The following is a 20,077-nucleotide window of genomic DNA, read 5'->3' on the forward strand; positions in this document are numbered from 1 at the left end:
AAATGTGTGCAAGGAGTAACAGAGACTGAAGCTCCTCCAGCTCTCCCTACAACAAAGGAATAGTGGGACTGGAAACCCAACATTTATCCAGCAGTACTAGAACTGCCAGCCCAGCAAAATATAATCAGTATGTATTTATTTGAAGGAATGACAGGAAAACATGAGACAGTACAGAAAGAAGAAAACAAAACAAACACACACAGACACTCAAAACTTTTCCCTAAAAATACTATGTGCATTTCCTATAGCTTTGCTCACAGCTGATAGTTACCTTTCTTCCTGCTGTTCCCCATTGCTTCTACTCTTGGTTTCCATAAGGCAGAAAGTAACCAAATAGAAAGAGCAGCAGCTTCAATTTAGCTCCTTCAGAAGAGACAGAAAAGGGAATGAGGAAACTGCCAGAGATAAGAAGCCTGGAAATCCTCAAAAAATTTCATAGAAGAGAAAAAAAACATGAGGGAAAGGAAACAATATGTGGAGTAAAAACAGAAAATAAAAACTGTGCATTGCCTTAAGGAAAAGAAACCTTGAGAGAGACTTGGAGTCAACATAGGAAGACACAGGTCCTAAAGGACCCCTCCAAAAGAAGGTAATGCTCCATTTGGGGGAAGTACGGGGCTTACCAGACTCTTCACGCAGTCTGTGAAATAACCGTATGTGTTAGTTCCTAGTTTAGCATTTCCTAATAACAAACTGATTGATTTATCAATGCAGCTGATAGGTTTTCTGCTAACTTTAACGCTATTATAAACACTGCACACTGTGGTAAAACACGGGATACCGCACTACTCCTGATCTAGTATATCTGGGAAATGAAGCCTCTGACAAAACACAAAATCTTTAAAAACTGTCTGGAAAAAGAAAAATACACTGAGAGAGTCATTAAGAGCTTTTTCCTTTTCTTTTAATGCTCACGTAAGATTCAGCATAAAGCAGCTGGAATCATCCTGGTGACTACATGACCCTGGACTATTCTGAAAACAGCTGTCAGAAGAATTTTAAAATGTTGGCAACTGCAGCATTATCAGTCAGAATGCAGATAATGGTTTTCTGATTGCACAAATCAATTTTCATCACTAGTAGCAATTACGACTGCCGACAGTAGCTATAGCAGACTACGCACAATACTGCAAGCAACACATTCCAAGAATATAAACAGGGGGGATGCTGAGAAAACAGAGCTGCTTAATTTAAAACTAACTATGATTCCTTACTGCATGAGGATGTCAGCATCATCAAAACACATCTGAAAGATTATCCCTGCTCATCAGGCAATTAACTCATTCTTAAGACATTCATACCTGAGATATGCAGTAGAGTCCCTGCATCTGAAGCCTATAATCTAAGAAAGTTTCAAACACATAAGGAAAGCTGGGAAGTGGCTCAGAGTAATACCAGAACAAATCAAGATGCAAAATAAACAAATTTGAACAGTCTGATCCAGCTTACTTGTGAACCATAATATTTATACAGACAGAATTGAGGCATGTGAATATACATGCTTTTCACAGCAGAAGTGAAAAAGACCTACCTACCCAGAAAGAATTTCCATTTCCTAAATGTAAGCTTTGAGAAAAAGCTGCTGCAAGCCTCAGATCATTACTTCTGGATTGTATGGGGTTTCCTACATCTTCGGGATTGAGAGTGGAGGCAGAAAAGAAAGTTAAGATCTCCAAAAGTTCAGTTCCCTGCTATTCTACTGTACTATGTTGGTTAAGGCATCAAAGGACTGTGGTGAGGCAAAGAGAACAAGAACGCCACACTAATAAACAACAACTTGGTTTACTGCTGAAACATATGGAACATACCAAATGAACTTGGTTTAACAGCTTTAAAATTTGTGCTTTAGAGGGAGAGAAATTTCAAATATTGGTTACTAGACAGTATTAACTAGAAGCATAGAACAGATTAACAAATAAAATATCATTATAATAACTTCATATAGTGCATGTGTTTACTAAGATGTAAATGCCTAAAGGATGGTTTATAACACTTTAGAACAGGGTCTTTTTCCTTTTTCTGCCCCCCTCCCCTTTCATACCGGTGGATGTGCTGCTCCAGCACCACCCAATGTCTCTATTCCTCGGCCAGAGTCAGGCAGGGGCAAAATGACCATTTGTGTTCTGCTCAGACTGGGACAGTTGAAGAAGGCGTCAAATCAGTGAAGAAACTGAACAAGAAATTTTGGAAGCCAAGAAGAAAAGACGCTGCCAAGTTGCTTATAAATTGCAAACCACACTGAAGTGGCTAGTTGTGTTTAAATTGTACGCTTGCCACCTTTACAAGACAGCATATTCAAAAATGAAATGTTTACATATTTATTGACAGTGATCACAAAGCAAACTACCACTGCATTCTTTTTTCCCTATTTAAGTTTACAGAACACGGTGCTATACAGTTAGCGTGAAAATATTCAATCAACGCTGAAATGAAAATCTGAAGCTCAGGTGGGAAGGTCTTTGCCCTTGAATATATGTTTGCAATGCACAAAGAGCTCTTATCTGGTTTCTGACATACCTACTGTGTTTCTAGATACATGTATTGAACTGAAATATGTTGCCTGAATTGATGAAATGTGTATTCAAACAGAAAAATGAATATAACCTTAGCTACTGGGCTTGAAGATGCCTCAGAAAGGCATCTGTGCAAGACTGACAGAGCTCTTGTATTGCTTTCCCTGTGCTCCACCACACTTGCCATATGCAGGGAAGAACCTGCTGGTGGAATCCCACTCCTAATATCCACGGAGACAGGCAAAGAGGAAAAATGAAGTGGAATAATACATACCTCCCTTGTTCAAAGGGGAGACAGAACTCAAGCAGCGACTTGAGTAGCCACTCAGTTATTTGCTGAACCTGGTGGAACAGTGCCAAAGCACTCCTTAATTCTACAACTACCAAGAGTTATCCATAACCATACAACCCAATTAAATGATAATCCACATAATTCGAGAGGAAGAGAGAAACGCATATATGTTGGCACATACTTACTTCAATTCCCAATCCTGCGATTCTGATAGCCTAAGTGTTTAGGGAAAAAAAAAAAACTGAGGTTTTTTTCCTCCCAATGCCAAAACAAACAAAAATATTTAATTTTTAACATGTTGAAAGCTCTGAAGCTCAGCAGTGCAAGTCTAAAATGGCTCCAAAGCTCCTGTTCCAATGCTCTCAAACCTACATGGACATTCTAGAAACAAAAAGTTCCCTAAAGAATAAAGAATTAAACAGTGTAATCCTCCTGGAGTTTAGCCTAGCTATTGGAGAAATTTCTTCAGTATTGCCCTAGAAATTTAAGAAAATAACTTGCAATCAAGTAAGATAATAACCTTTGTACTCCCTAACATACCAGAAATTCTGTTCCTCTGCTCTTACATATCCATATTACATCTTTCATTAAAAGCTCCCCTAGAACTGCAGCCCCCCAAAATAAGGAAAAAAACAGAAATTTAAAGAAAAAAGAAGTTTCCTCTCTTTACCATAAATTTGAAAGCAAACAGAAAACAAAGCATAGGTTATAGGTATGTCAGACACTGTAACGAAGATGCATTTTTGTTGATCCACTGTGCACCCACCTCATCCCAGCAGACTTTCAGGGGATGAGAGGGCATGTGTGAGGTCCACAGCCCCCCTAATCTATGCTTCTGCCAGGACTATGAAGAAATCACCTCAGCAACTGTTAAATCATCAGCTTACTGCATGTAGAGCGGGAGAGTGTCATCACATACCACATATGATTAAAAATAACAAGTTGTGAATATTATACTCACAAAATTCAATTGCTATGGCTATGGCAAATTAGTTTAAATGGTCAATCTGATAAATGCATTTAAAATCCTCAGTGTGCTGGTGGCTGCAATGAAAAGGTTCACAGAAGCATGCATAACTGGCAAATAAATCCATCAGAATCCTTCCTTGTTACTTACTCAGGGTTACGACACAGAAATACTGGTTTAATCACATACATTCTTAATTGCAGAACAGACAGGACTTATTCAGCTTTACTTAAAGCAATTTAAGTGTTATATTAACTGGAATCATCAACATGTTATTTTCAAAAAGCAAAATACAGGTAACATTTCCATACAGTCACGTAATACCCATTTTCAAATATTAATTTAAATATTGTAGAATAAGTTAATTTTAAAAATATTTCAGTATAGAAATAGTTCAGAATCAGTAATTTCTTTATTTTCCATTTAACAACTTGAACCTGAAATCATGATTCTCCCTGAAGCAACCTGTTTGAAATTGCTAAATTAGTAGGTTAAAATATTGATATTCCAAATTACTCTATCCACAGAGCTTCTCAAGGAAATTCAAAACAATACAAACACAAACTTGTAATGAATGAATAAATAAATAAATAAAGCTACTTACGTTTTTTAGGTATGCATACAGAACACAAGAGCTAACAGACCAGAGCTACTTCTAAATTAAGGTTAAATTGTTTTAAGAAGGACGCTTGACTTAATAAAAGAGATCTAATTCACATGGTAATTTCAGTTGTAAGCTCCCCACACAAGAGACATTGGAAGATTTTGTAGCTGAACACAAGTATCATTGCTTCACATTTTGCTGTTCTTTGTGGTTTGCAGAATCAAGAATTTTGGAAGGAAATTATTGAGGAAGAAGAACTTTAAGTCCTTTGCAGCTACCAAACAGCAGTGACAAGATGTAGCCTGTCCTGAGGCTGTATCAGGACCTCTCTTGAGGTCTTCTATGAATAAAATAAACTCCATAATCTCTACATCCTCCAGACCACCAGAAGGATCTAGCCCTGAAAACCCTGCTCCAGCTCCAGAAATCACAGGGACCTAAAGCAATGGCTCCTCAACACCATCCATGAGAGGGTCATGAGAGGTGATCCAGAACCAAAACATCTTCACCATTAACCATCAGTATGCAGGGCATCCCATGAGACTTTCCCAAGAACAGTTAGTGATAAACTGATCAAAGGGATTTGGGAACCTGTATTCACAGGAGGTACAGACCAAATTTCTCCTTCACTCCTGTAAACCCCTTTCCACACTTAAATTACTGTTCACATCTAGATCCTCTAGCCTAAAACACCGGCTTCTCAAAGAAAAGGAAATTCAAGGCAAAGGCAGACCTGTCAGGTAGTAGAAGTCAGTTCAAGTAACAACAGGAACAATACACAGTGGATGCAGAATTTTCATCGTATTTTAAAGATTATATTTCTCCTAGAGGATTATTAGCAATAGCTACCTGAGATCTGACTGTCTCTTTCTTGATTGAATTTTGCCACATGGTGCAAAGATTTCTTGAGCTACATTCAGGAAGCGTATCTCAAATCCCATGGAGGGTACTGGAGATCAAAAGAAAATAGTCTTTTTAAGTATTTTCCTGGTTAAAATCTTAAAGCATGGCAGAAGGTGCAGAAAACAGAATGCTATATTGAGGATTATGAAGTGATCATCGAAGTGATGCAACGCAGGCAGATATCACTGCCTGAATCTGTTATATCTTTAAGTATGTGCCTCCTGCTCACTCAGGTGTATTTTGTAGATATGCTCACATAAATCCTTTCACAATAGAGTTGAAAGATTCCTAACTGCATTGTGAATCCGTGAAAATCTTAAATTTTATATATAAAATGTATCAAGTATAAATTTTGTAAAATATGTAAAATCTCACACACAAGTACTAATTCCTTTGGGAATGGCAAAATATGTTGGGGAGAGAGCAAGGGAGAAAGGAAGGACATGAGAAAAGTTAAAGGATACTTATTATCCTGCTGTTGCTGTTCACCTTTTTTAATGCTCTACAATTATTCAGCAAGAATTTATTCCTATGAAAAAGCGCCCCTGACAACCAAGTGCTTGGATCTCTCTCAGCAGAGGTCAGTTTTCCAGCCTGAAAACAATCCCCATCCTCAACTTTATTCCAATGATTTGTCCTCTTCATTCTTTTCTAAAGCAGACAAAAACCTCTCACTATGGAGTATGTGTTCAAGCCAGATTTCCCTATGTTTTCAGCAGGCTACATTTTTCATATGGACCTTGGGCAAACAACCTCTGGTCTGCTACTCAGCCCTGTTTTCAGGTTTTTCTGTTTTGCTTTGGACAGCAGCATGGTGTAACTGCTATAGGATTGCCAGTGGCTGAACTGATGCACTAAACTTCATGACTGAGCAAGTTTTACCTTCTGGCAGTGCTTACAAATGCTGTTGAAACTATTTCTAGCAGACACCGATGCCTTCTTTTAGGGGCTAGTTATCATTTCTTGCATGCTGTTGGGCATCGATGGCTGAGGATCACAAAGCATGTCAGTGCTGGGGCAGGAAACAGCACCTTCTCCTGACTCCTGCTCTGCTCCCCCACCTTGACCCACAGACCTGTTCAACTGCTCCTGGAAAATGCCCTTCCTACAAAAATATTCTTCTTTAAACGAAACCAAAACCTTCCTCACTTCATAATTCTTAACGCATCAATACTGCTTTAAGGCATCAGGAGAGCAAAGCACTAAACTCACTAAAGGAGAAATACAGTCCTGTTTAGCTTCATTGCAGCTAGCAGTTGCTTGCAGATCACAGACCTTTAAATGCTGGTTGAAACCTAAAATAAAAGTCCTTTATGTATACTAAGAAATCAGTGTATGATAGATTACTAGAAGTAAAAGACCAAAGTCAAGAGTGGAGCACTGCCCAGCACAGGGACATCCTGCTTGAGGCCAGGGGCTGGCTTCAGCGAGTAACACCCAGCTACGGCCTCGCAGCAGCCGTCCATGCTTGCTGCTGCTTCCGCACAACACTTTACTTCTTGGTCAAAAGACAACACGATTGCCTAATTTTCTCTAGACCATCTTCAAGCAAACAGTATCAAAATTTGTTCGAGGGCTTGAGGACTGCGATTTTATCAGTACAGAGTGAGGACAAAATATTTGCTTTTTTCATCTTAAAATGCTGCGTTTGCAAATAACTCATCAACTCTAAAAACTCTAAACTGGGAGACAATGAAATATCTGACGATTAAAAAATCCCCCCAAAATTAAGTTTCCAGTTTTTCTTCAATAGGAATATAAGACAAAACATCTTTTATCTCTTTTCACAGCCTTTTCCACTTGAATTTAATTAATGGTAATAAATTCCAAGAAATACTTTCTCCAAAGCATCCTCTAAGAGCCCTCACTTCTTACCCAGTTTATTTATTGCATGGATATTTATCCAAGGTGGAGTCAGTAACACTGCAGCTACCTACTCATCTAATCCCCTGCTCAAGCACACTCAGCAGAGCATGCCAGAATTTGGTTGCTCAGTTCCAGCTGCACGGAGCCTGCCCTGCCCCAGCACAGCGACGGCCGAGCAAAACCTTCCCTGCAATTGCTCCTGTGGCACCAGAAGAAAAAGCAGGAGGCCCATCTCTCCTGTGATCCTTCCTTTCTGTTGGCATACAGACAAAAAACTGCACTCATGCAAGGCATTAAAACTTTGAAAAGAAAAAAAAAACCAAAAAAACCCACCACCCCACAATTAAAATGGAGATACTCCCTCTCCTCCCCAAAACAACAGGGGGTATAAAACTGAAGGAAAGCTGTCATTAAAAAGGGTAGGCCATGAGTTAAAAAATATAGGTAAAGTAAATGAAAAATGTCAAGAAGTCAAGATTCCTGGCACAGGAAAGGGATCAACATGTACAGGTCAGAGAACTCCTAGGAGTATCACAATCCAAGGATCTAAAGTTAAATTAAGACCAAGATTAAAACCCACAAGTGTACGGTTTAAAGGGCGAAAATAAACAAACTGTAAACCATAAAGTTTTCATTCCAAATAAAGTCCCTTTTCATTTTGGAAAAAAACAGCATACATTAAGTATAACATACCAGGCCCTGTCCAGACAGCAAGAGAGCATAACCAACAACAGAACAACAAGAATTATACTAAAACAGGCATGCAAAAATCATAAAAGATTAATTATTATTTTATGTTCAGAAAGGGAAAGTAAATTGCCATTTTGGTCATGTCAGACCCAGTGGGCTGCATACTTATAACAAGTAATACTCTGTAACCCAAGGGGTTTATAACACGAGAGAGGCGCAATTAATAAAACAAAGAAGGGGAATAAAGAAGGTAGACTGGGAACACCAATATTACAACCACAGCTGCTTTGCAGTGACTGGCTGCTCATAATTGTTGATCTAGCCCTTTTCTCCAGCTGCTGAACTGCATTAATAGAGCTAAAAATACCTTTTCTGTTTTTTTTTTTTTGGTTCTCCTTACTGCTTTGTCTTTTAAGAAAACGCCATTAATTGCCAAAGGAGTTGTATACGGCAGAGTAAGTGGGTCACAAGCCATATTCTGAAAGCACTCGTGAAAATGCAAACACTTTGGATCTCCTGGTTTAGGCAGCATACATATTCTAAACTAGTTTCTGTTTCAACAGTTTCTGTGTTTTAATGTTTCCTTTTTTTTCCCTAGGTGTCTCGTAGGAGCTGCTTGAGTCATATCCCACACAGACTGTGGAGAGCTTCAGCTACTGTGGCTTCATCTCTAAGATTCTGTGAAGTGGGGAGTGTTCTTAATTAATTCCTCAGACACCCACCAGACGGAAACTGCCACCTTTATCTACCGTCTACTGCTCCCTTCCACTTCCAGCCGTGAACGGCCCAGCTCCAAGCCAGCAGCCTTTCCCAGGGGAAGCATTTTCCTGAAATGAGCCCCACTGAAAATGACAGGACACGGCTGCACACAGTTCTGGCAAAAATAGCCTCTAAACAAGAGCCCAACGGTTTTCACTGAGGAGACATCAGCTACTGAGGCTTGCACCTTCTCGCAGAGAGTGAGCTAAGTGCTTCAGGAATAAAATTAAGTCAAAGTAATAGCAGGTTTGCACAGCTGGTACTTGCACAGAAAGCATATGCCAATCTCGCGCTAGACCAGGACCAGTAAATCAGCTTTCCAAGTGCACAGAAGAGAGGCAGAGGTGCATCAAATTGTGGTTTTGTCTTACGTACTTTTGGGGGTGAGGCTCTGCATTTAACCCATACTGTACCCATAGACAAACACCCCACACACGGACAGATCACTCCTCAGTTGGGATCAACTTCATGCGATTTCCAATAGGACAGAGAGTTTCATTTGCTTGGCAAAGAGCAGGACAGAAGTACATCAGCAAGCAGATCCTTCTGAAAGGAATAGGTTTATTTTCTCCAGCTGCTGAATGACATGACACTGGGAGGTTTTTTTATTCCTTAAAAAGAGGCAATATTAACAAGCAGCATTTACGAATGCAATACAGCCTGATTTGATCAATGTTTTCTCTCTATATTAAGAAGTTTGTTAATAATTAATCCATAATTTTCCTAAAATGCTTGCTCAATACATTAAAAAGTATGCATCTCTATACATTCAATTACATGCAGAAAATTTCTATTGCTTGATTGGGGAGTTACAATGCCAACAGCTCTCATAGCTTGCCATCTCCGAAGACAGAATCATACTTAATACTTAGTATAACTAGGCTTTTCATCTTAAACTGTAATTACTTCCCACGTCAGAACTAGAGAATAAAGCATCTTCCTATACTTAAGCCTTCCAGCGCACAGCCAGCTTGCAAAAATCGGACAAAGAACATTTATCGATTTTCTCAAGGGAGTAAGATATTTGCTAGCTGCCAAGAACAAAAAGTAACTATTCATGTGTAGCATACGGAGATGCAGCATGAGTAATGACACACATTACTCTGTCCATATTCTGGAAAACCATTGCAGCAATATGGAAAACTAGAACAGCCTCTAGGAAATTAGTAACATACATATAAAGAAAAGGATAACAAAAGTTTTATTTGTGAGTCTAGCAAGGGGAAGGAATAAACTTCAGTGTAAATACTTGCTGTTTAAAGAAAAGGCTCAGCAGAAACAGGTTTAAGTGAGATTTCACAAAAAAAAAATCTTACTGCCTGCAAGTTATAAACATGACCACGTATTCAGAGAAATAAAAATGGCATCAGCACTGCAGCTGAAATTGCAACTCACTTGATATACAGAATAAAGAGGCTGCAATTCCAAAAGGCTTCCATACATTTTATATATTCATACACACACAGAGATACACACGCACACACGCACATTCACGCTTTCTCAGTATCTTTCCACAGCAAGTCATTATAACCACATCAGAGCAAGGTAGTAAGAAAAGGCAAGCAAACAGAAAATGCCATTAAAGAATTGTTAATCACAACATTGCTTATTAAAGAAAGGAAAGAAATTATTAAAAAATGGTTTCAAACCCACAATCAGTAGCTTGATCAAAACAACAGATATCCTTACCTGTGTGTTCTTATTCCTGGCTTCTCTCCTTGCTGCTTTTTCTTTCAGCCTCTTCTCCTAAAACAAACAAGATGCACAGTTTTAAAGCAAACTCCTGGGGTTTTTTTCTTGTAATATTTTAAGGTTAAAGTTGAGCCACCTAGATATTTCTAATGTACATATGATATATTGACAATATTCACCCTGTATGTTGCTGATGAAAAATGATAAATAAAAAGATCTGATTGAGATATTAGTCATTCTTCTTGCTATTAAAGGAAATAAACTACAAGAATGATTCAAACTCATATGTTATCTTCACGAAGCCTTGTTACTCTTAAAGAAATTATGCAGCTAAGTATTTTGACAAAGTTAATATTTGTCTCTAAAACAAGGTAGTTAAAAATGGCACCAAGAGATCCGACTTCCCTTATTTCTCAGTGGCTTAATATGAAATCTAATCTATTTAACAAACTAAAATGATAATTTTCCTAACTTCAGAATTGCTAAAGCAACTGGGGAGTGAAAGCTAAAACGTGTGGTCCCTAGCTTTCGTATTACATTATTAACAAACACTCTACAATAGCATTTGCTTCGTGATTGCATCGACCAATTCAGAAACCATAACATTAATTTCCCTCCACCAAAGAGATGCTGCTGTGGGAAAATGAGCAAAACACAATGATAAAATTCATTCAAAGCTGCCTGACAGATTTCTGAGCACACCAAAGTGTCCAAGATATTTAATCCAATTGACATTTATTGCCTTTTTTTGTTGTTCTTTTTAGGATTGGTTTATTTTTAAACCAAGTGAAGGATTATCTCTAATTTAGACTCTGTCAGGTCTTTGCAATTGAACGTCCTTTAAATTAACTATTTCATGAGGTAAGGCCAGAAATTCAGAGGTGTGGGCACATGTCCCGTGGAAAAGCACAGTGCTCCTTTTTTTTCTTTTGTCTTAGTAATGCTGACGACATTGGTGTTGAAACTATTTTATGCTAGCATAAAAATATTCCCAGAATACAACACACTCAGTTTCTTTGAGCAATACAGGCAATCCCTAGCATCAGCACATTCAGAACTGAGTCCTCATAAAAGAGGATATTACTTTAACATCAGTCCAGGGGCAACACCTCAGCACATATAAGGCTGAAAACCAGTCACATTTCAGCTCACTCGTGGGAGTAACAAGAAACCTACAGCTCCAGCAGTCCTGGTGCCATATCATCATGATGATGCTACCAACACATATTGGTAGGTACCACACAAAGTTGTCTGGAAAAGCAGGTGTTTTGAGTGCAGACCTGGGAAAAGGAGAACACAGCTGCCAAGATTTTCAAAATTGCTGTCTAAATTCAGTTTCTTTTAAGCCATTTGTCTGCTATGTGCCATTTTCTGTTCTTCCAATTGCCCAAACTACAAAAGTGTTAGCTTACTTTCAAACTCTGTAAGTCAACCTCTTCTCTCCAAATCAAAACTAAAGAGATAGAATTCCCTCCCCACCCCCCACCCCCCCCAAAAAAAGACAGAAACAAAACTGCATGAGGTTTGTGTGTCTCTGCTTTATACAGTTCTCCAATGCTGTGTGCAAAGCTGTCTGGTGCAAACACCTCAATACACTCTACATGCCAGGGCCTTCAACGCATGCTATGAAGCAAAATAAAACCCCCACAACTGTAGACAGATACAACACAGCTCCCAGCTTACTTCAGGTTTGTTAAAGTAAGAAAAAGCAATAAAAAAATAATAATTACATATAAGGCCACAAGGGCATTGTATGCGGCAAAAGAAGCTACCAAGACCAAGTACTGTCCGGTATGGACACAGGCAGTCTGCTCTCCAACAAGCTAGACCTAAGCATTGTGACCTCACGGTCATAACATGGTCATCCATGTTACGATTTCTTCTCTTCCAAGTCAAATTTGTATTTATTTCTGATAATTTTTTCTTATGATTTTTTTTTTCTAATGATTTTACTCAAATTTTCCACTTTCACCTGCTCTGTTTTAAAATGGTTTAGTTGTGCATTCTTCGCTCTTTGGAGTCACTGTTGGGATTCTCTCATTTTTCTGCTAAAACTGAGGTCCTTTTCAAACTTTACTGCCAAAACAGTGGAAGAGAACAGAGCTAGAAAGTAACACACCAGATATTCCAAAGCAGGATAAAGCAGCTTTTAAATTGGATAGTCCAGAAAGTTTTAGATAGAAAAATTACACGGCATAGGAAAACACAGTGTCTTAACTACAGCAACAGCCTTAAGCCAATATAGCAGCAGCCAAAGTTCCTGCTCAAGGAATTTGCAACAGAGCACTGAAAAGACAGCTGTGAAAGCGGTACATTGACATAACACCATAGAACAGGAATACACCAGACAGCATAATATACGTAAGTCTCTAAAGAACAGTAAAGACACAAAATATGCTAAAGTTGATAGGTGCAGAGGCTGAAATCAGAAGTACAAAAGAAAAACAAGACAGAGCAGCAATCAACAGGAGATGCCATCAAGACTTTTTTTTTTTTCCTTTGTGGTTTGGTTTGTTCTGTTTTTTTGAGAGGGTTTGGTTCCTTGTCAATGCAAAACAAAAGCAGATTTTGCATAAGGTGCATCTCTGTTGGCACTGAGCTGGAATTAGGAGTGCATTTCAAAAGCCAATACCCTAATCAGGCCCGCTTCCACCATGTTTCACACTACAAGGCAGTCTTCAGGAGCACAGCCCATACACTCCAACCAACACTATGACCCCATACCGACTGGGAGGAACATCAAGGGGTCTCTGATCCAACCCCTCACAGCAGGGTCAGCTCTGACGTCAGTCCAGGCTGCAGAGAGCCTCATACAGCCAGGTCAAAATACCAAGGTTGGAGACCGCACAACATCTCTGGGCAACCTGTGCCACCACCTGACTGTCCTCACACAGAAAAGTTTCCCTTACGTCCATGCTGAATGTCTCATTTTAACTTACGGCCATCGTCTCTTGCCATCTTGCTCTGCACTGCTGTGAAGAGACTGGCTCCATCTCCTCCATGACCTCTCTGTAGGCATTGGGGGCTGCTATCAGGTCCTCCCTAAGCTGTCTCTGCTCCAGGCTGAACAAGCCCAGCTGCCCCAGCCTCTCCTCACTGGACCACCATCTCAGTGACCTCAGCTGAACTCACTGTAGTTTGTCAACGCCCTCCCGTCCGGGGGGTAGTGGTGGTGCATAGGGTGTCATGAATATTGAGTAGAGGAATGAATTGCCTCAAAGTGATTCAGTGCAAAGCACCAGATAAGAGCTAACACAGTGTAGCCCCCCATCAACACACGGTACGCACTCTGGTTCTCAGCACCAACGACCTTACTCCTTAGTCTTGCTCTTACCGGGCTATTTCACTTCCTAATGCAGGAATAGCCATCAGGCTTTAACTTAGGTTTCAATTCTGGAAAACAATCCTATTAAGTCACTGCTTAATTTATACGCAGCTTCAAGCACATGTGTAAGTACATACAGCGTGCTGAGCAAATGCTTAAATACTTTTCCCCAGTCAGGACCTTATTCCCTTTTACCTAGAGGGCAACCGTATGTTCTACTGTGCCAAGGTAATATCCCCACATAATAAAGACACCCTTTTATATGACTGCATTAAAACCAGAAATTAACTACCTTGCCTTAGGTTACAAAGAAATGCTACAGCACAGCCAGAAACACAGACCTCCAAAGACTCAGCTGAGTATTTTAACTACGATGTCATTCATTCTCACATTGCTACTGCTAGGAAGAAATATGGGCACATGCAGAACACATATGGACAACATACTGTAAGACAGCTGTAAAAAGTAATCAAATGAGGGAAAGTTGAACCAGTCAAACAGTTCGATATTGACTTATTTCATGTGAATAGATTCTGTTCATCTACGGGTAAGTCTGTAACTATGTGTAAGTATGAAGCTGTCCAACACTGGTTTTCACACATTAGAAAAAAATAACAGAAAAGTCTGGATTTTCTTGGAATATCTGAAGTGTAACTGTAAGAATGCCAGATTCTATCACTGTTCTATCAAGCTGTAAATCATTACTTGTAGAAATAGCACACAATTTAGAGGTTAAATGGATTTTTCATTTATTTCAATTTACTATGGCAGGAAACACAAGATTATGTTTCAAGGTATGAATACTTAATTATATATGTTACTGGCTGACACTCTGTTATAGCATAACTTCATAACACAGCACCATGAGGCTGTCAGATAAAGCTCTAAAACATCACAATCTGATTAAATACTCCATTATGTACAACAGTAAAGGCAAGTATCCATATTTTGTTTCACATTTATATTGAACAGCTCTCTTTTGCACCTGTATAGCACCTTCTTCACAGCTGAAAGATCTAGTCATGTCCTTTCCAGGCTAGCAACACTGAGGATGAGAAAGCAGTTTAACCAAAAATCAATGCAATAATTTGTTGTAGTTTAACTCGTAAGAAAGTGCTTCCAGCCCCGTTAGACCAAAACCAAGCAATCTCACCTTAAAGGCAGTAGCCAGAACATTCATTTATCATCTTAGGTCAGCAATATGGTGTATGCAGGTTTTGAACAGTGGCTAAATGCAGTTTATCTAGACATCAGTTAAGGAACAGTTTGGGTAGATTGAGAACGGCAGGTTCAGGTACTTATGATCCCATCACCTCTCCTGTTTTAATGTGCCTGACTAGCACAACACAGTCTGTAGGACTGAATCACTGAATCCATTTACTGCAGTGGTCATATCCTGGTTTAGAAGGATGTTCTACCTAGATTTCTAAAACATTTCACTTAAGGACAGTACACCACAATCTTTCAAACCTAGCTGCTGTTACTAGTTATTGATGTTATTAGTCTGAGCCTACTTATCTTTGATTTTTAGACCGTATCTAAACTGTCTAACTGGTCTCTCGACCAGTATAAAGGAACCTCCGTTATCAAGGTTAAGGTCCTTATGTAGATACATGCTTATCATGCTTCCTCTTAACTTTTTCTGGAGTTGATTTTCTTCACCTTGCAAAAGATGTCTCTCAGCATATAGATCTACTTTCCTAAATACTTCAGGAACGGACATATCTGAGATCTCACCATCTCCCCAACGCTACCTGTCACGTCTGTTTGTATATTCAATAATCCCACCCACCCTTTTGATCCTGTCAGAAAAACACTGCAATAGTTCACTTTGACTTAATCAACCTTTACATCACACAAATCTTTTCCAACATCTATACCTCTAAGAGAAGAACTCTCAGTCCTAAAATTCTATTCTAAATTTCTTCTTCCTAGAAATTTTTATTTCTGCCTACCTTTAAACACAGCTTTCTTTGAGCCCAACTTAGCAAGAAAGTTTTCTTCCATGTCACTAAAAAAAAAAATCTTGGAATAATACACGTCCCATGGAACAAATCCCATGGCCCACTAGAAACATATACTTAATCAGAAGCCACTGGTTTGGGACGTTCCAGTTACTGAGGTTTTGGCCCATTTAATTTGTGCCATGTTTATTTATTAATAGAAATAAATATTTCAAAATAATTTCAGAAATTTCAGCATATTCCATAATCTGATTTACAAACCAGATTCTGCTCTGATAAAAAACACATAAACACACACAGTTAACTACAGACCTACTTTCCACAAAACCACACTGGTTAGCATTATATTCCTTTCATTTAGTTCTTCATTAATGGTATTACATAGCTCAGAGACCTTCTTGATCGGCTTTATAAAACTTCCTGCAAATCATCTTTTTTTTCCTCCCCAATTACACATCTAGTTAACAAGGATGGCTAATAATCTCAGTAATCACAGGGGTTAGAGTTTTTATGTATCATCATGTAATATGGCTAAACCATTTGGCTTTCAACTACACAAAGAAGAGTTATAGTTCTTGAAAGCTTCTACCTTTGCTGCTCTAGAGTCGACAACAGAACCAGTTCTGCCTAACAAGGAGCTAAAGTGGCTTCTAATATACGGAAAAGCTACTCACTGTTCTTAAATCTGAAGTTAAGAAGTCTGCCACTGGCTTCTTTTGCACTAATATTTCCTTTTTCTTTCATTGGGTTTTAAACCAAAAACTCATACCCCTTTTACTTCTCCTCAAGACTCCAACAGACATTAAAAAGAAATATTCTAACATTCACATTCAATGTTCTCAAGTCAAGGCAAAAAAAATAATGAATAGTAGCATGGCAGCTCTCTCTAGTTGGTTAGGTTAGGAATATGTGAAATATGAATATATAGACAGTTTAAAAACTAAGTTTTTAGTTACAAAAGAAGAAAATCTACCAATTTTGAAAGCTGGAAGTTCTCTCCTGTCCTCCCCCACCCCAGGAAATCCCCTCTTCCTTTGACTCTCTTCTTTCTACAGTTGATTAAGAGTTCATTTTACTTTGTCCAGAGGGTTAACTGTGCTATTAAAAAAAATAAGGCTTACTGCCATATATTATTAAAAACTTTGTTCCATATAGTAATTTTTCTTTCAGCTTTTTAATTTGTAAACAATTTGTACAATAAAAGTCTCCTTTGTTTTGCCTAAAGAATTTGTACACAGGTCATAACTGCTCAGGCTTACATTAAATAAATTCAAAATACTGCAGTTTTACCAGCCTAAAATTTCACTGGCCTCTTCTATTTGCTTACCTAATGGCAAGAAATAGTTTCACTCAATATAACTAATGCATCTTATGGCATATTTAGCCCCGAGAGCATTAAGAAAGCCTATGACAAACCTATTTCCTGTAAAACTTTCATGGTCATCTGAGTCATCTGAAGTCTTTTTACTTAAATGCTCAAAAACTCCCACAGGTTTTGATCAAAGAATTTAACACTGCGTTTTTAATAATTGATCTTTTACATACTGATGCCGTAATTTGGAGCTACCAACCTATTCTATCTAACCGCTGAGGTAATGGTCTAGCACACAACGGATCTTAGAGGTATGTGAGGTTTGGAAGAAAACACCCTGTTGCCTGGAAAAAACTGGCTGTCATTTGCATCTTACTTGATAATACATCTTAGTTGATACCAGTACATGATATAATTTCTCGGTATTTTACTCTCTCAACCTAAGCCCACAAAGTAAGATTTCTAACCTCTAGCTACACAGTCACCACACACGAGCCAACACAGATTCAAGATGTGCCCTCCTCCATAGTGGTTTTCCTCTGTACAGGTGGATGGAAGAAAACCAATAAATAGTTCTCACTAATTCTAAATTACTCAAAAATAAACAGAATGGGGGAGGATTGAATACACGTTGAGTAAGAAAATTCCGTTTCGCAGTCGCTTTTTGGCCATTGCTGCATTTTATATTTTTATGTAGTTTAATATTTGTCTTGTTATAGAGATCAGCAAATCATCTATATGCAAGCAATGCTCCAACCACCAAAACAAAGCAACATTCCCAACTGAAAGATAAAATTGAATCAACTTATTAGTATTCCTTTGAATATTATTTAGAAAAAATAATCTGGAAATTAAGTACAAAATTTGTTACTATTAAATAAACAAGTCTTAATACCGTCAGGGAAAAAAGCAAAAGCTTTTTGATTATTTTGTGTTTGTTTTGTTTTGGGTTTTATTAATCTCTTAACATTTGGCTTTAGAAATCTATTAAATAACCTCTTCAAGCAACAAACTATATAAACATAATTATGTGAACCTCATCAATAGAGAGTTTCTAGGCAGGGAAACTAAAACACAGGTCTACTATGACTAATTTAAGACAACACTGGAAAAGTGTGACATGAAAGGCATGTGAAAGACAGCACAGCGACAATCTTAAACATTAAACAAGCACTGGAAAAAGTCTTAGAGGCAGTTGGAAAAAAGGCATTCTCATTGAAGCGAAGAAAACACTAGGAGAAGCTGACCCTTAACAGGACATTGTTAGAAAGAAACCAACACAGGAAACCAGTGGACAAAACTGAACATTATTCCTTTCTCATTTAACACCTGAACACACCGATTATGTTTTACGGATAGATTTTTCTTTTTTTTAAAGTTGTTAAGTAGGCCATCTGCTTTAAACATATATATGTTTAATGTATATATATTGTCGCAAAAGCCATTTTGGATGTTCATTAATGGAAAAGGAAAGAGACACAAGGTAGGACACATGTATACATACAGTTTGTTTCTGACAGCGTTCCAGTAAGAAAGAGATATTAAATCATAGTAACTAAAATACAGAGGCATTCCAGTGAACATCTTTTATGTGTGCAAATGGCATCTGAGACAGATTCTGAACCTACAGAAATCAAAGGGTTTCTTTCAAATGTATTCACAGACCTTTCCATTCCACCCCATATACACAAACACACACAGTAAGACAGGTAAAGGTAACCCTAATTCAACTCAAAATACAGTTTCAATATAATTACATCAAGAATTAAGTTCCTTAATGTTGTTTAAAAGTAACATTTAAAGCTCTGAACTAAAATCTTAATGACAAAGTCAATGGGAGTTGCACTGCAAAACACGCTAGTATTTGCTAGAAAAACGTAGAGGAAAAAAGCTGGTGAAGATGCACTTCATCTGATTCTGTGGCTGCTTTTGGTTTTGAAGGGGTGATACCATTTAAGAGTGAGACTTCATAATCTAGACAGGTCAGAGACTCTTGAGCTGTCTTAATGCAGCCTCTCTTAAGGAACCACCCAGCTCTCAGACACCAGATCTGACTGAGGCAGAAAAACCCCACAACTCTCTGCGCCTGCTCATGCAGATACAGGTACCCAGCAGTACCTGGGTCCTCAGCAAGCAAAGGGTGCAGCTCCCATCAGAAGCTGCTGTGATGCCCCGAAGAGCCACAGGTAGAGGTCAGCTCCTTCGGCAGGAGAAACAGCCTGGCATGAAGCTCCCTTACACCACTAAGGCTGCAACCCCACCTCAGCTGAAGCTAAGCCTGCACTGCTTCAGCCTCCACACACAGCTGCATTTTCTTGGCATTCATCTGATTAGGGTGTACACAAACAACCTACTCAGAGTTATGTCATTTTCTTATTTTTCACATCAACAAGATGAGGCCAAGAACTCTGATTTTGCTGGAAAACTCTTAGAAAACATTCAAGGTCACTTCCAGCTTTACGTGTAGCCCATCCAGCTGTTGAAGTGAAAGAAAAGCAAACGGTGAGCAAGGCTTTGCCTCCACCCACAGCACAGCCAGGCCAGACTGATGCTGCTGCTAAGATGGAAAAGGGATGCCTGTCAACCCACTTGTCACTGTCCATTCCCCTGATCTTAATAGCTCTGCGCTGGGCACGTAACAGCGGCATTGGCTGCACACAATAGCTATGAAAGGGCTCAGATAGGCTGTCTACCAAAGTAATACTCTCTTGATTTATTTTACACACCTCTCCATCTCTAATACTTTTCTTCTTTACCATTCAGCTAACTGCTCCTCTCAGCAGCAACTTTCTTCCCTTTATATTGTGCTCCTATGCCGGCACACTCTTTACTTAAGAGAATTTTATCATCCTCACCCAGCACCACATTAAACCAACTGTGCAGTTACACCGAAATCTGACAATTTCACCTCAAAGTGAAGGCATATTCAAGTGCTTTACTTAAGGAGTATAATATTGCGCTGAGCATACTTCCCCCTCCGATTATTTCCTTTGAAATATGATGTAATCTCTCTTCAGAATTAATGTATTGATTGACGTCAAACTACAAATACTATTTTACATGGCTGCATTTATCTTCCAGCATACTGAATGGTTTGCGCTGTATAGCATCTATTTCTCTTTTTATTAATTGGATTTTTTTTTAAAATCATGAGTAAAAATTTGATAAAATAAAGAAAATCCCTGGGGGG

General features: G+C 38.6%; 1 protein-coding gene across 1 annotated transcript in view; it reads right to left on the reverse strand.

The window, feature by feature from the left end:
* DDX10 (DEAD-box helicase 10) overlaps positions 1–20,077 on the reverse strand; it is a gene marked incomplete at both ends in the record, with an annotated part of 201,187 nt that overhangs the window by 44,463 nt on the left and 136,647 nt on the right. Inside the window, one exon of the mRNA XM_082001371.1 lies at positions 10,284–10,340. Coding sequence (XP_081857497.1) covers positions 10,284–10,340 — 57 coding nt within the window. The remainder of the gene's footprint in view (positions 1–10,283; positions 10,341–20,077) is intronic.

Source organism: Phaethon aethereus, assembly GCF_964289735.1.
Source record: "Phaethon aethereus genome assembly, chromosome: 1".
In the NCBI taxonomy this organism is placed as follows: domain Eukaryota; kingdom Metazoa; phylum Chordata; class Aves; order Phaethontiformes; family Phaethontidae; genus Phaethon; species Phaethon aethereus.